This window comes from Anabrus simplex, chromosome 6, assembly GCF_040414725.1.
Source record: "Anabrus simplex isolate iqAnaSimp1 chromosome 6, ASM4041472v1, whole genome shotgun sequence".
In the NCBI taxonomy this organism is placed as follows: domain Eukaryota; kingdom Metazoa; phylum Arthropoda; class Insecta; order Orthoptera; family Tettigoniidae; genus Anabrus; species Anabrus simplex.
In genome coordinates, this window is record NC_090270.1 from 76,321,960 (window position 1) to 76,338,104 (window position 16,145).

General features: G+C 41.1%; 1 protein-coding gene across 1 annotated transcript in view; it reads left to right on the forward strand.

Moving 5' to 3' along the window:
* Smurf (SMAD specific E3 ubiquitin protein ligase) overlaps positions 1–16,145 on the forward strand; it is a 125,932-nt gene that overhangs the window by 36,382 nt on the left and 73,405 nt on the right. Inside the window, exons 8-10 of the mRNA XM_067149839.2 lie at positions 6,004–6,259; positions 6,822–7,218; positions 11,949–12,167. Of these exons, the coding sequence (XP_067005940.2) occupies positions 6,004–6,259; positions 6,822–7,218; positions 11,949–12,167 (872 nt within the window). The remainder of the gene's footprint in view (positions 1–6,003; positions 6,260–6,821; positions 7,219–11,948; positions 12,168–16,145) is intronic.

The following is a 16,145-nucleotide window of genomic DNA, read 5'->3' on the forward strand; positions in this document are numbered from 1 at the left end:
CCATTGTAATTTGGTCACCGGTATACTGTTCGTAGTCATTTTGTGGAAATCTACCGCGCAAATTAGGCCTACGGCCTACATCGACTTTTAAAGGTTATGTTGAACTCGAGAATATTATTCCGAATGTAAGTATCGATTCTCAAGTTTTCGAATGCATTATACACTGACTGACAGAGCAAATGCAACACCAAGAAGAACTTTATGCCAATTGCAGGGTAGACTGACGTCACTGAGGTATGCTCATGATGTGAAATGCGCCGCTGTGCTGCCCACGTAGCGAACGATAAATGGGACACGGCGTTGGCGAATGGCCTACTTCGTACCGTGATTTCTCAGCCGACAGTCATTGTAGAACGTGTTGTCGTGTGGCACAGGACACGTGTATAGCTAAGAATGCCAGGCCGCCGTCAACGGAGGCATTTCCAGCAGACAGACGACTTTACGAGGGGTATGGTGATCGGGCTGAGAAGGGCAGGTTGGTCGCTTCGTCAAATCGCAGCCGATACCCATAGGGATGTGTCCACGGTGCAGCGCCTGTGGCGAAGATGGTTGGCGCAGGGACATGTGGCACGTGCGAGGGGTCCAGGCGCAGCCCGAGTGACGTCAGCACGCGAGGATCGGCGCATCCGCCGCCAAGCGGTGGCAGCCCCGCACGCCAAGTCAACCGCCATTCTTCAGCATGGCTGTTCCAATATCGACCAGAACAATTTCCCGTCGATTGGTTGAAGGAGGCCTGCACTCCCGGCATCCGCTCAGAAGACTACCATTGACTCCACAGCATAGACGTGCACGCCTGGCATGGTGCCGGGCTAGAGCGACTTGGATGAGGGAATGGCGGAACGTCGTGTTCTCCGATGAGTCACGCTTCTGTTCTGTCAGTGATAGTCACCGCAGACGCGTGTGGCGTCGGCGTGGAGAAAGGTCAAATTCGGCAGTAACTGTGGAGCGCCCTACCGCTAGACAACGCGGCATCATGGTTTGGGGCGCTATTGCGTATGATTCCACGTCACCTCTAGTGCGTATTCAAGGCACGTTAAATGCCCACCGCTACGTGCAGCATGTGCTGCGGCCGGTGGCACTCCCGTACCTTCAGGGGCTGCCCAATGCTCTGTTTCAGCAGGATAATGCCCGCCCACACACTGCTCGCATCTCCCAACAGGCTCTACGAGGTGTACAGATGCTTCCGTGGCCAGCGTACTCTCCGGATCTCTCACCAATCGAACACGTGTGGGATCTCATTGGACGCCGTTTGCAAACTCTGCCCCAGCCTCGTACGGACGACCAACTGTGACAAATGGTTGACAGAGAATGGAGAACCATCCCTCAGGACACCATCCGCACTCTTATTGACTCTGTACCTCGACGTGTTTCTGTGTGCATCGCCGTTCGCGGTGGTCCTACATCCTACTGAGTCGATGCCGTGCGCATTGTGTAACCTGCATATCGGTTTGAAATAAACATCAATAATTCGTCCGTGCCGTCTCTGTTTTTCCCCCAACTTTCATCCCTTTCGAACCACTCCTCCTTGGTGTTGCATTTGCTCTGTCAGTCAGTGTATTCAATAATGTACGTCACTAATCACGATTAAATTGGAAAGAGAAACAATATCATCAAAACTTCAGAATTTACGGTTATTCGCGACCTTGACCTCAGCTGGAAAACGCCCTCGCTGTCCAAGTCGGTACAAGTGCGAATTGATGCAAAGGTTTTTACATGTAGCATGCGTAAATAAAAACGACTGCAGTTTTAACATTTTAACACAATAACGTGAAATTCCTAGTCTTACATTAGGACCAAAACAGTAAAAGGCAATCCCAAAACCTCCCATGGCTTTATGTATGTAAGGTGAAACATCTGTTCAGGTCTCGATAACGTAATCGTATGCGATAATATTAAAATACTAAATTTATGTTACTTAAGAAGGAGCAGTTTAGATTCCTGCCTGAAAGCTCAGTGACTATACAGTGCCCTGAGGGAAGTGCCGAAAACCTGTTCGGCGATACACTCGAAATAAAAAAGTAAACATCTAAACCTGGACATAATGTAGACGCTTTGCAAGTACGAACATTTGACGAAACTCGTTCCGCGTTCAAGTAGAGCTGTCGAAATGCGCTCTGTCTCCTTCCAATTATTATGGACACACTCTGCTTTGTGATTTCGATTCTCTAAACAATACCACCTGAATGCGATGCTAAGATGGTCCTTTATTCAAGTTCACCGCCGATCGCTTTTCCTCTTCCTCAAATTACTGCTATGACTGGACGTTAACACCAAGATCCGCAAGTATGCGTCGCCGCCCTTTCGTGAGATACAGTTTCTTGAAAAACGCGTGATCGAGGATTTAGCATTGATGGGACTGAAATTTCTGAACGGTTGATACGGGAAATCGTTTCTTCGAGGAACGGATAATGCGGGATTTTTACATCGTGATTTAATTAGGATGCTCGCGGGACCACGTAATTTAAACGGATAATACGGGAAAACGTAGCTTCCGGGAACGTATAATCGAGGTTCTACTGTACTGAACTCAGGAAGAGTCAATCCTGGGGCAGATTGTGCAGGACCTTTTTTTTTTTTTTTTTTTTTCCGTTATTGGCAAGACTAAAGTGGTCACATGCAGTTTTAAAGCAGTTGACCGACTATTGTAGTTCTGCAGGTGTTAGAGCAGTAGATGTGGTGTCAGCGGCATACTGCAGTTCTGTCACCCTGGTAACCAGAGTACGTCTTTATGAGCGAAGTCTTGCCAAATTGAATAATCCTCCATCAAAAGAAAATTTAATCTCCATGCCTAAGTTGTTTGCAGATGATTCATGGCAGCTATGTACAGTGCAAAGAGCACACAGCCTTGTTTCGATCCATGAGTGACTGGGACCAAATCTGATACTGAGTTACCATGAAGAACCTGTCCAGACATGCCATCATGAAGAGCTTGAACCAATTCCACATAACATTCAAGATATCCAAAATTTCTCAGTACGTTCCACATAGCAGATCTTGGTACTGAACCAAAGGCTTTTTCCAGATCATAGAAAACTAATACAGAGGCTGCTGTTGCTCTCTGCATTTTTCCTGGAGCTGTGTAGCACAGATCATATCTGTTGTGCCTCTGGTGGTTCGGAAACCACATCGACACTCAGACATTGAGATAATTCTGAGCCGATTTAATAAAATTCTTACGAGCACTTTACCTGCAATTGACAAAAGCGATATACCACGGTAGTTCCCACATATGCTTCGATCACCTTTCTTGACTATAGTGATGATTCTTCAAGTCGTCAGGTACTTCCCGAGTTTCCCAAATCAAGAGGATGAGTGTGAAAGTCTAGTCTCAGGTCTATAGCTCCATGTTGTATCAGTTCCAGAGGGATGTTATCAGGACCAGGAGCCTTTCTTGGGTTTAGTTGATTTAGTCCTTTGGTGAAGTCACTGTGTGTGGGTGGAACTGCCATCCATGGTTGTAGGGGCTGCTAAGGGACATTGCAAAGAAAGTCCTGAGTGACATTAGAGGCACAATTTAGAAGCGCAGAGAAATGTTCCTTCCAACGCTCTTAAATTTCTCCATTATCAGTTAAAATGATGGAGTTGTCAACAGTCTTCCATGTCCCTGATGAAGTTCGAATTGGACCATATATCTCTTTTATGCCAGCATAAAAGTTTTGCAGGTCACGGGCATCAGATAGTCTGTGCAGTTCTTTTGTTGCCACTAGTTATTCTTGATTTCCCTAGTTTGTGCCTGACATTCTCCTTTTAGTTCCAAGAAATATGATTTCTTCACGTGGGAAGACTGATCTTGAAGGAAGGATAGATGGGCTTCCCATTTGGCATTGATCATACACTTCATTTCTTCATTATTTTCATCAAACCAGTCTTGTCTTTTTTCCTCACAAAACCAATCACATTGCCTGGTGACGATGTGCCAGTGCTTTGAGCGAAGATGCATCCAAGTGGTGTTGTAGCGATTAGGCTGGTAGAACTGAGTATTAGTAATGAAGAGTTCATGTTCAGCACATAGACCAAGGAGCAGTAGACCATTGGCATTACAGTTGCCAAGTCCATGTTTTCCCATCACATTGCCCCATAATTGGTGATCATTACTAACTCTGGCGTTGAAATCGCCAGATAGTAAGAGCTTGTCTCTTGGTGGCACTTTGGTGATGGTAGTGCTCAGCAGATTGTAGAATTGGTCTTTAGCTTCTACATCAGCATCCAAGGTGGGAGCATATGCGGAGAGACATAATTCTTTCGCTGATAGCAGTTGGAGTTAGCTGATAATCATTCACCAGTGTGGTCTTCACAACGAATGCAACACAATGAATGCGGTGCTCTCCCTCATCTTTTCCCTTCCAGATGATTATGTAACCTGAGCTGAACTCTGTAAGTTTACCTTTGCTGGACAGTCTGATTTCACTTAAGGCAGCAATATCAATATTCACTCGTCCAAGCTCATGGGTGAGAAGCGCTGTTCTTCTCTCAGGTCTGTTATTGTCTTTCAAATCAAGTTAGGTTTGAACATTCCAGTTTCCTGTAATCAAAGGTTTGGTAATCTTTGTTTTTCAACCTCATAAGGGGTGACCCTCTGGGTGCGGCCTCCCAGCCAGCTGAGAGTGTGACTGCCAATGTTTAGCCCACATTTTCTAGGCTCTTCCCCAATCAAGGTGGGCAGCTGTGATCGTAAATAGGCCTGCCCAAACACAGATACAGGACTGAATTCCTGAGTGGTCACGGGGTCTCAGAAGGACTACCATCACTCATCTGCTGCCAACGTGCAGGTCCGAACTAGAGCCCAGTTTCACCCGAAAACCTGCCTCCACCATCCTTATCCCCATTGCCAATGGACTTGAAGTTGAAGGGCATGACAGCAGGAAAAAGTGCCACAGGCGGGATTTTGTTTTAGGTGATCGCAGCTTGCAAGGAAGTGACCCCCATGCTATGATTTCGGAACTATACCCTGCGGCACAAATGAAATGCGACATGCAGGTTCTAATACCATGACTGCAGTGGACTGCCACAGACTCGAAATACCATTGAGTTGCACCTTCACAGCCAGTCCATCTGGCATGACCTCATCCGCCTCCACGACTGTTGAGAACCACAAAAAGGAGGTTCCTCCATCCATTTTGCTGTTGTGCCAAATACACAGATGATGGGTTCCAGTGTCATTTCCTACACTGGGGGGGGGGCCCATCACCCAACCCAAAGGTGCTCATGCGCCCGAAGCCGTTGGCCCCTATGGGGGGGTCGAGTTATTTACCGCCACTTGACACTCGGCGTTAGCGGTTTTTACAGCTGGTTGCCAAGCCAGTCGACCCTCCTCCTTTCCCATTCCAGTGAATAAAGGACTTGCACAAGGGAGCCAAGGGAGAAATTTCTCCGTCATTTATACATGCTTTTTTCTTGTTTCATTGCTTGAGGTTATGTTTGCCAGTGAATTATCCAAGTTCATTATTTAAATACTGTAAATGCACCTTGTTGGGTACATCTTGGAAATCGTTTTTTCCATGACATTTGAAAGGTTTATACTGTTAATCAAGGTTAATTGCATGGATTAACGGGTCTTAGAATATTTTGTGATGCGCCAAGAGTTGACAATTCTGAATTATGAGTTGGTGGCAAATTCAAGATAACGTACTTCAAAGTCTGAGTTTTGCGTTCCAGTGACTTTGAATTAAGTACGTTTTACTGATATACTTGTCTCTAACATATACAAATGGTGGTGGAGTAAAGAAATATTAGCCTGAATATAAATAACAAAATCTTTTTTTCAAAATAATAACACTTCAGTTGAGGCCACCTATAATTTTCTTCTGTTGACTAAATTTTAATACAGGGTCTAGGTTGAGTGAAGGATCTCCTGATTTCAAAACAGGAATGGTGATTTTCATTCAAGGAAGCAAAGCTGTTATTACATTGAAGTGTTTATTATTTGTAGCATGTTTAAAATATATTGTGCTGCTATTGCAGGTTTTAATTGTTTATGCTTTTTTTTTTTTAATGTGTACACAGAGTTAAGGACAACTCAGCAAGGCCAGGTGTATTTTTATCATATCCCAAGTGGTTTGAGCACCTGGCACGATCCACGTATTCCACGAGACTTGGTATTAGGTTCAAATAATCTGCAGGCGGAATTGGGCCCATTGCCACCAGGCTGGGAGATGCGTCAGACTGCATCAGGCAGGATATACTTCGTGGATCACAACAACCGAACCACCCAGTTTACTGATCCTCGACTTTCTAGTTCCGTTATTTCTAATTTAATCAAGTGAGTAATAATTTTTAAAAATGTTTAGATAATTAGAAATGATATAGTAATAGATTTGAATGCATCTTTAAATCTATACTTGTTTAATAATTGTTAACCTGCAATATTCTATCTGATTTTTTATTTTAACATTCCTCCCTCTCCCTGTTTCATTTACCTCTACCAGGTTTTATCGCCTGCTATACAAATGTCATATACTCTGCTCAATGACATAGTAACACAACTATATTTCTCGGTGTTGAAATGTGGAAGAATTATATTTCTTGCATTGTATTTCTTCCACCCCATATTCCAATATCTATAACAGTTATGAATCAAATGACCTTAGGAAGTATGCTGACCTGTTCTCTATTTGCAATGTTTTTTGGGTTAGATAATGAAGTTCCTTTGTATGTATCATTAAATTTTGAACAACTGGTAACATTTGATTTAGGCTCAAAATATAACTGCAATGTCGGACTCAGTTGCGAACCTTCGGAAGTACTTTATACTGACAGCCGTTGCATGAAATGGTCACAGAAATCTGTGATCCCTTTCTAAAAGAAATTTTTATTCCTTTCAGGAAGCAAACTCAGGTCACATCACCAGCAGCATCATCGTCATCTTCAACACCATCGTCACCTTCCAATCAGGCTCCAGCAGTTGTATCTCCCACTAGCAGCAGTCGAGTGCAGCCAGTAGGAAGTGAAAGCCCTGCTCCGCCTGTTCCGTCACATAATGGTGATGAAAGTGTTGTCAGTAGTACAAGTGCGAATGGTGATGGAATCAGGAGTCCGACTGTTACATCAGCTCCGGTTCGAACTACGGAATTGCCAAAGGATCTTCTTGACAGCGAGTCTCTCCCAAAATATAAGCGTGATCTTGTTGCTAAGCAGATGGTGCTAAGAGCAGAACTTCAAGCATTGCAACCACAAAGTGGACATTGTCGATTAGAAGTGTCACGGACAGAAATTTTTGAAGTAAGTATGTAGTTATACTTAAATTTCAGGAATGTTAAAGGATGTGCAATTTCTAACATAGATTTTTGTGGAAGCATTTATAATTTGATGACTAAGATATTCAAATTATAAAAGAATACCAGCAATAAGTTCAACAAAGAAAATATAGACGTCTGATGAGGATAGAATGTAGGCAGTAAATTGTATGAAGAAAATATAGAGAAGAACGACTTACCTAGCAAATGGTTTGAAAGATGTACAGAGTCATTAAGTACGAAAGGAAATATTTGACACTTTTTCTCTTTTTCAAGTCCTTATCTAGATAAGTCACACTTCTCAATTTTTTCTTTATCAAGCTTCAAATACTGACAAGGAACCCATCTCACTTAGGATGAGAAAGCATAATGCAGACTTGCCAACTCTCCCGATTTAAGCGGGGGACTCCCGATTTTTCATAGTTCTTCCTGAACTCCCGATCACTGAGGCTGATCCCCCGATTTTCAGAGCAGTTTCAGTAATTTTCTTATTATTTTAAACTCTTGCACGTTTCCTCGTTCTGTCGATATATGGTTGAGTATGGCTGGTCGATAGTAGTTCTAATGTTCAAAACCGGATGGCAGTACGGGGCATGGTGGCCAGCCATGTGCTCCTCTTTGGTGTATAATACAGTCAAATACTCAAATAGCTTAATAATAGGAAGTGGAAGTCACAAGCGAGTAACCTAACCTCAGAAGTAGCATGCCATAGACATCTACCTGGGGCAGCGCCTGCATAAGTGCTCATGTTACATCACGTAGTAGGGCTTTTTGGTTATATGTCTTAATACGGTATTTGTTTTGGCAAAAATGTCAAAAAAGAAATATGATGCAGTGTTAAAAAGCACTTATAGGGAAGAGTTTCCATGCTTCAGTGAATCCAGGAAGGGACCAACGTTCACATTCTGTACTATATGTAGGTGTGATTTTTCAGTTGGGCATGGCGGGAACATGTACTCAAACGTGCAAACGAAAAACTTAAGGAGAGTGTCCAGTGTGTAGAAAAAAAACCAGAAACTGAACTTTTCATGTAAAAACCAATGTAAATCCTGCGACGAATGCCGAGGTTTTATTTAAGTAATTTATCGTAGAACATAACCTGCCTGTAAATTGTGCCGACCACGCGGGGTCTATGTTTCGCAAAATGTTTCCTGATTTGGAAATCGCAAAACGATATGGGTGTGCTAGAATGAAAACTGCAGCTATCATTACAGAAATATGCATGGAAGAAAGGGCGAAAATGGTATATCATTTGTAGGTGAATGCATTTTCTGTTGCTACTGATGGTAACAGTAAAACTGACTTGAAAATATATCCGATTATTGTAACATTTTTTAGGCCTGAATTCAGTGAAATTCAGAGTTGTCTACTCGGTGCCTAATTTAGAAGGGGACGCTACTGGAGCTAACATTACCAATCTGTTGCTCTCAACTTTTCAGGAATTCCACATTCCATTAAAAAACTGCCTAACTCTTGGTGCTGATAATGCTTCAGTAATGGTAGGATTAAAGAATGGTGTGGCAGGATGTTTGAAGCAGAAAAATAGTAACACAATCATCATAGGCTGCTCTTGTCACCTAATTAATCTTGCTACAGTGAAGGGTGCGGCATGCTTGCCTGTAAATGTAGATTAAAGTATAATTGATATATTTTATTGTCCGGAAAGAAGTGCAAAGAGGAAAGAAAAGTTCAGAGAATTTCAGACTTCACACAACACAGAGATCAGGACAATTCTGAAGCACGTGCCTACTCGATGGTTATCACTAAGGTGTTTAGATAGATTTTGCTGCAGTGGGACCCTTTGGTTACTTTAATCAGGTGCAAAATTGTGAGTAAAGATTCTCAGATGGGAACTTTGAAGACTTACAAAATTCCTAAGCACAGTCTAAGTGCAGATGTGTCTTGTTTGTTTGAAACGGTGAAGCATTTTCATTACATTTCACCACATTCCTCAGTAAAAAGGCAAACCCAGTCATCACTTTCACCCAAAAAATAAAAAGAAACTACTTATGACACTAAGAGACATACTTTGTCACGTGAAGAACGACGCTGTTCATGTTCCTTTCATCAAATTACATAAATCTTTTTACCTTTTTCTCTCAAATTTTATGGATATCTTTGAGGATCCAAACGTAGCTCTTCAGTCAAGTATGCCGCACATCCACTTATTGAAGTCAGTTTTGGAGGAACTATTGAAGAATGTAATGGCAAGGTTTGTTAAAAAACTCATTATTAAAAGCTCCTCCTATCTCCTTGATGTAGATTATCATACTCCAGCAAATCAAAAGGATGATTGTGATCTGATGATAGGGAACTCTGTGTTCGTTTTGGTGAACACTTCGTAGTCTGAGGAAAAGTGCATATTCTGTAAGTCTGTTAGAAAGTGTTTCTCTTCATCATGTGACAACATGGTGCACAAATTTCCATTCAAGGATGAAGTTTTAAGTAATGCAGAACTTGCGAATGTTTCTGCTATAAGTAAGGCATCATTTTCTAGCCTAGATTTTTTATTAACAACTTTCAAAACATTCTGACTAGTGAAACTGAACATTTAGATAAAGAAACTGATATTCTGCACTCCCAGTTCTGTAACTTTCAGCTCAAAGAAACAGACCTGGCAAAAGAGAAAAAAATCTTCAAAACTGCAAAAATTTTGGTCTATTCGTGACCTAAAGCTCAGCTGGAAAGCGCGCTTGCTGTTCAAGCCAGTGGGAAATGCAAACGTCTTAAATGTTATGTTGCGCAAATTGAACAACTGCTGTTTTTAACATAAACATCCCCTATTATATTAGGGCCAAAATGGTAATGGCTTCATTTATGTAAGGTGCAACATCTCTTCTGGGCTCGAACTGTACATTTCTATAAAAAATTAAACTTCTAAATTCTAACTGGAATACAAATTACAAGCACAAACAGGCTCAATGGGTTATTAACCCCCTCCCTAGCATATCATACAAAGTCATAGCAAAAAAAATCGCATTCCGTCATATATCTTACTATGATGTACCTGTTGTTTAGGAGCATGTACCTTTGTCATCTCTTGGTGAATTTTAGAGTTAATTACTGTCACTCTTAGCACGGAGTATTTAGAAAAGATTGGTATGTATCATAATGTTTAGTGATCGTTGGATAGTAGTTTAAATGCCTTTGGAAATATGGGGCGCATGTATCGCGGCAAGGTCGCACTTGATGTAAACAGAAATGGTCTCAGGGTGAGGGGTGGATTGTGTTACTGGTGAGGAAATACCATATTTGCAGGATGAATGTGTTGATTTAGGAAGATATATCAATAAAGTGATAGCTACAGCAGTGATGGAAGTGATTTTGAAATGGAAATTGCAGGATTTGAAGATGAGGAGTGTTGAATGGAGGAAGATGATGGACCTCTGGTGGTGAAGATATCTCAACGAATTATGCCTTCGCCTGCACAATAGTCTAATAATTTGGATTATATCGTACCTGATCCCTTCACTGAATATCAAGGTGTTTTCCACAACTTACTGGTAGGATTAAGTGTGTTCGACTAGTTTTCATTGTATTTTGGAGAGGACCTTTTTCAGCTTTCAGCAGATAATACAAATCAGGACGCAAAAATGAAGTAACAAAATAAAGAGTATCAAAAAGGGAACCTACAAGTACATAATTTCTATTTTAGTGAAAATAAACTTTTCGAAAGTAAATATGCCCTTAGAAATAAAAGAAAAGACCTGTTGTATTTAAACTATGAGTTACGTCTCTCCTGTTGTTCAAATTGCCCGTTATAAATTTTCCAAATTATTTTAATCTGTCAGAAGTAATCTGCTCAATTTTGGTTAGTGAAATTTTAATTCTCCTTTGTCACCGTGTTATATGAATTCCCCTTAAGAATTGCAGGTATATAGGAGCAGTAGTTTTATATTTATTAGTGTTCATAAGTTGGCTCTACGGATATGGAGTTGTTAAAAAAAATTATTTTTAAAGTCTGGAAAGTTGCATTTGAGTAACCTCAAAGATCCAAGGGAAATGGTTAAGCATACTCGCTGCTAATCAGTCAAGAAAAATTGAACTTTCCTGAAGCTAACAGCTTGCTCAACGAAGCTGCAATTTACCCTGTAAAGTTTGAGAATTCAAGGCCTTTACATGTTATCTTGCTACTTTCCCTGACTGACATTCTTGTGGCAAGGGATCTCACCTATGTTGGAAATCACATTCCGTACTCAAGGGATGACAAAGAACATTTTAAATCTGGGGGAAAATGTGATCATACTAAGCGGTAATAGCGAAACATCATGACTTGATAAGAGGTATTTTTGTATAGATTCAGTATGGTGGGAATCAGGACTTTGAATTTACAACGTGCTAAGCAAGAAAACTTCTTAATGAAGAACACACCAATGAGGTTTCATTGTACTAGCTGCCAATGGAAAACAAGTTAAAAGTCTGCATTGATCTTTTTCTGATCTCTGCTGTGAATGGCAAATGAAGAAAGAGATTGATTAAATGTGTGAATACCTTTTGAATCACCAAACTATAAAAATACAATCATTCTGAATTGTTTACCACACGGAAGGAATTTGCTTTTCAATTTAGGGAAGTGAACTTTTGTGATCAATGAATTGACTCATTCTTCATTCACTTCCCCGACCTCAAAGCAGGATTGGTTCCATGTAATATTTGTTATATTTTTTAAATTATTTATTAACAGAAGTTACATAAAATTATAACAATTTGTTTTAGGAATCCTATCGTTTGGTGATGAAAATGAGACCCAAGGATATGCGCAAAAGATTGATGGTGAAATTTCGTGGAGAAGAAGGTTTGGACTACGGTGGTGTGGCTCGGGAATGGCTGTATCTGTTATCGCATGAAATGCTCAACCCTCAGTATGGATTGTTCCAGTACTCGCGAGAAGATAATTATACTCTTCAAATCAACCCAGACAGTAGTATTAATCCGGTAAGTGTGTGTACTAAACACATCTTATATGAACATAATGTACATCAAACTGAGTGGAGTGGCCGCGCATCTTAAAACACTACGATTGTGGAGCCAGGCTCTTCATTTAGCAGACACGTGGGTTCGAACCCCACTGTCGGCTGTCCTGAGGATGGTTTTCTATGGTTTCCCATTTTCACTTCCAGGCAAATGCTGGGGCTGTACCTTAAGGCTACGGCCGCTTCCTTCCCATTCCTCTGCCTTTCCTGTCCCATCGTCGCCATAAGACTGTGTTGGTGCATCACAAAGCAAATAGCAAAAAACATTCACAGACCACAGCTGCTTCCTACCACCTCCTTACCCAATTTCATTCAGCATCTTTAATTTCATCTTCTGCTCAACCAAGGTTGGTATGAGGAAGGGCATCCAACCATAAAAAAAGCATACCATGTAAATTCATCTCGCCTCACCTGACCTCCGACCTGTATCACGAAAGTAAGGGGTGTACATGAATATACATCGAAGACCTACATCCAGATAGAACAGGAATTAAGGATAAACCTAAAGAAAGGTATGTGGTCAGAGGGAGCATTAGAGAGGAGAAACAAGGATGAGATGAAAACCTAAAAGAACACTGGCAAATTCAACATATTCAGTCCCTGCCCAATACATTGCATGATTAACACAATTTTTTTTTTAACCAAAAATAGAAGCGAAAAATACAGCTTTGTAAATTATTCTTACCCGTAACTAGAAACTGGGTGTTAGGCGAAATGCCTGTGCTTTGTTTCTGCAAATGTAACACAAACAATTACATAAAAGTTCATTTTAGGGTCTTCAGTTGTGTTCAGGAAAAATAATTTTGTGTGTTCACCTATTTAAATATATCTTCAGTTGTGTTCAGGAAAATAATTTTGTGTGTTCGCCTATTTAAATATATGTCTTTAAATGCCAGTTTGCCTCTATTTTACAAAGTAACATATCATTACAATGAAAATAGTTTAAAATATGCTTTTTGATCTTCAAAATTATGTGACACACGCTCATTGCAATAATGGGACTGCCCTGTTCGTGAAGGCCAGCGTGCACTGTTACTGTTCAAAAGGACAGTCTGGTGTCATCGACCTTCAATTCCCCTTGGAAAAAGAGGTACTCACCATCTGTGTCTTTCATTACTTACTATTAGCAGGAACGGAAGAGGTTTTAAATACCATGTATTCAGAATTTGGACCATTCTTTTCTTTTCATAATTTTTTGAGATTCAATTCTTTTCCGTATTCTCATACAATAACTCTTCAAATTCTTATAATTTTAGATCAGCTTCCTTAACATGTGTAGCAATTTCTTTTTTACTCAAACTTCAATCTCTATCTTACCCTATCATTGTTTGTATATAAAACAAAACCCTATTTTAATATTTCAGTAATAACATTGGTTCGCATTTCTACAATTCCTAACAAATTGCTGGTCTGTAATTTTTTTTCCATGTGTTTTTGACATTTGAGGAATGATTTCTGTGACAAGTACACACTCTTATTTGAGAATTCATGCAAAGAACCATTCGCTTTATCTTAACATGTACACTCGATTATTTCATAAATGCCTTCTTGATCACTGAACTCCAGAGGTGCCAACTATTACAGATTGTCCGTAATTATTACGAATTTCACCTCACGATTACGGCATTATAGTCAAAGGGGAAATTATTACGGAAAAGTGACATTAACACGATAAAATAATTATCTACAGAAACAAAGAGAGAAAGATGTTCAATCCTTTGCAGCATTTCTGCTCAACCTTCCTTGTTTCAGTGCTTGTGAGTTGGCAACGATACTTCTATTCGATCGTCACTTCTTTTTGTTAATAGTAATGCTATTGGCTTTACGTCCCACTAACTAATTTTTTACGTTTTTCAGAGAAGCTAAGGTGCTGGAATTTAGTCCCGCAGGAGTTCTGTAATGTGCCAGTATATCTACCAACACGAGGCTGTCGTATTTGAGCACTTCCAAATACCACCGGACTGAGCCGGGATTGAACCTGCCAAGTTGGGGTCAGAAGGCTAGCACCTTAACCGTCTGAGCCACTCAGCCCGGCCTTCCCTTTCTTACCCATAAGTGTTGTTAAATTCATTGTGTAATTGAAGGAACTCTCTACTCTGTTCTTCTCCACTATAAATTCGTAAGTAATGTTGTATTTACAGAAATGAGGGCTACATTAAGCACATGTAGGTACAATGGAATCACTTAATGGTTCAGAAGACAAAAGTGTCATCACAGGGGAAAGGTTGTTTCAAGAATACCTAATCTGAAAAGCAGCTGCTGGGTGCAGAACAAGTTACAAAGAATATTTTATCACTGTAGTAACAGGCAGTGTGCAAATGTTATTGTGTAAAATGATATACTGCTGTAGAATAGATTGCTGACGGGAAGGGAAAGGGGGTATCATTATCAAGAATGGAGGAACATTCTATGGACTTTACTCAAATTTTTTGGGGGGGATAGAGTTTGATTACTGATAACCCACTTCACAGGTTGGCACCTCTGGAACTTGCATCATTCAAACCATTCCATGGCCTCCGCTGTATACGTCATTGCTGGATCTGAATGTCACATATAAAGATTTACTTTATTCTCCCGCTGATATGTGATCTTTTCATTTACCGGTTTCTGCTTGTACACTAGATAATGGGTGGTGTGAATAAAAATGAGCACGCACTCTTTACTCGCGAATTTAGAGCAGGCACTCACAATGAGGTGAATAAAAACTGCCTGTCGGAAGCAATCACTCACAGCAGACCTGTGACCTTGAGTACACACTCCGGTCTCTCGAGTTGTAGAGTGGGCGCTCCAGATTTCTGGTGAATAAAGATAAAGCAGGCACTCTTTCCGGTAAGCGCTTGCTCATGTTTCCTTGAGGTGACTCCAAATTATAGTGTCAAGTTCAGTAGCATGGCAGAGGTAATGCTGTGGTTAATCGGAAAAGAACATTATATGAACTTCTCAGAGAATCATCTCAACTTGATTACAGAGTGTTATAAATGTCCAGTAAGGAGCATGCTGAAGAGCCTCCGTGGCTCAGACGGCAGAGCGGCGGCGTTTCACCTTTGGGTTCCCTGGTTCAAATCTTGGCCACTCCATGTGGGATTTGTGGTGGACAAAGCGGAGGCGGGACAGGTTTTTCTCCGGGTACTCCAGTTTTTCCTGTCATCTCTCATTCCAGCAGCAGTCTCCAATATCGTTATATTTCATCTGTCAGTCATTAATCATTGCCCCAGAGGAGTGCGACAGGTTTTGGCAGCCGGCACGATTCCTATCCTCGCCGCTTCATTCATTCCATTCCTGACCCGGTCAGATGACTGGAAACAGGCTGTGGATTTTCAAGGAGCATGGTGAATGGTTAGCGGAGCATGTTATGTTGGTGACCCTGGGTTTCAGAGTGGAGTTGGTGAATACATCTCGGAGAACCGTGTCAAAAACATTTTCACAGGTTTTGACATGAACAGAAATGAAAGCAGATTATTAGATAAAATTCCAACAAATGTTGCTTGGATACAGGAAGCACGGGGTAAGTGGCAAGAACGTTTGAGCTTCCCTTATGCTGTCCTGGTTCGAATTGTGTCGCACATGTGGTTTTGGCCTTGTTTTACGGTCAGATGCTCTTCCTGACGCCAACCCTAGATGGAGGGATGTAATCACTATTGCGTGTTTCTATGATGGTCGGTAGCGTAGTGTGTTGTGCGAATATGAAGAGGAAAGTGTTGGGACAAACACAAACACCCAGTCTCCGGGCCAGAAGAATTAATCAGAGGCGATTAAAATCCCCGACCCACCCGGGACCCTCTGAACCGAAGGCCTCGATGCTGACCATTTAATCAATCAGACAGTTGTTGGATGGAAATGTTTAAGTTAAATTTAGCAAGTAGTTCACACTGAACTGCATTTATTGCGCTTGTTTTCTTGTGCTTCTTGTCCCGTAACTGTGACTGTGAAAACATAATTG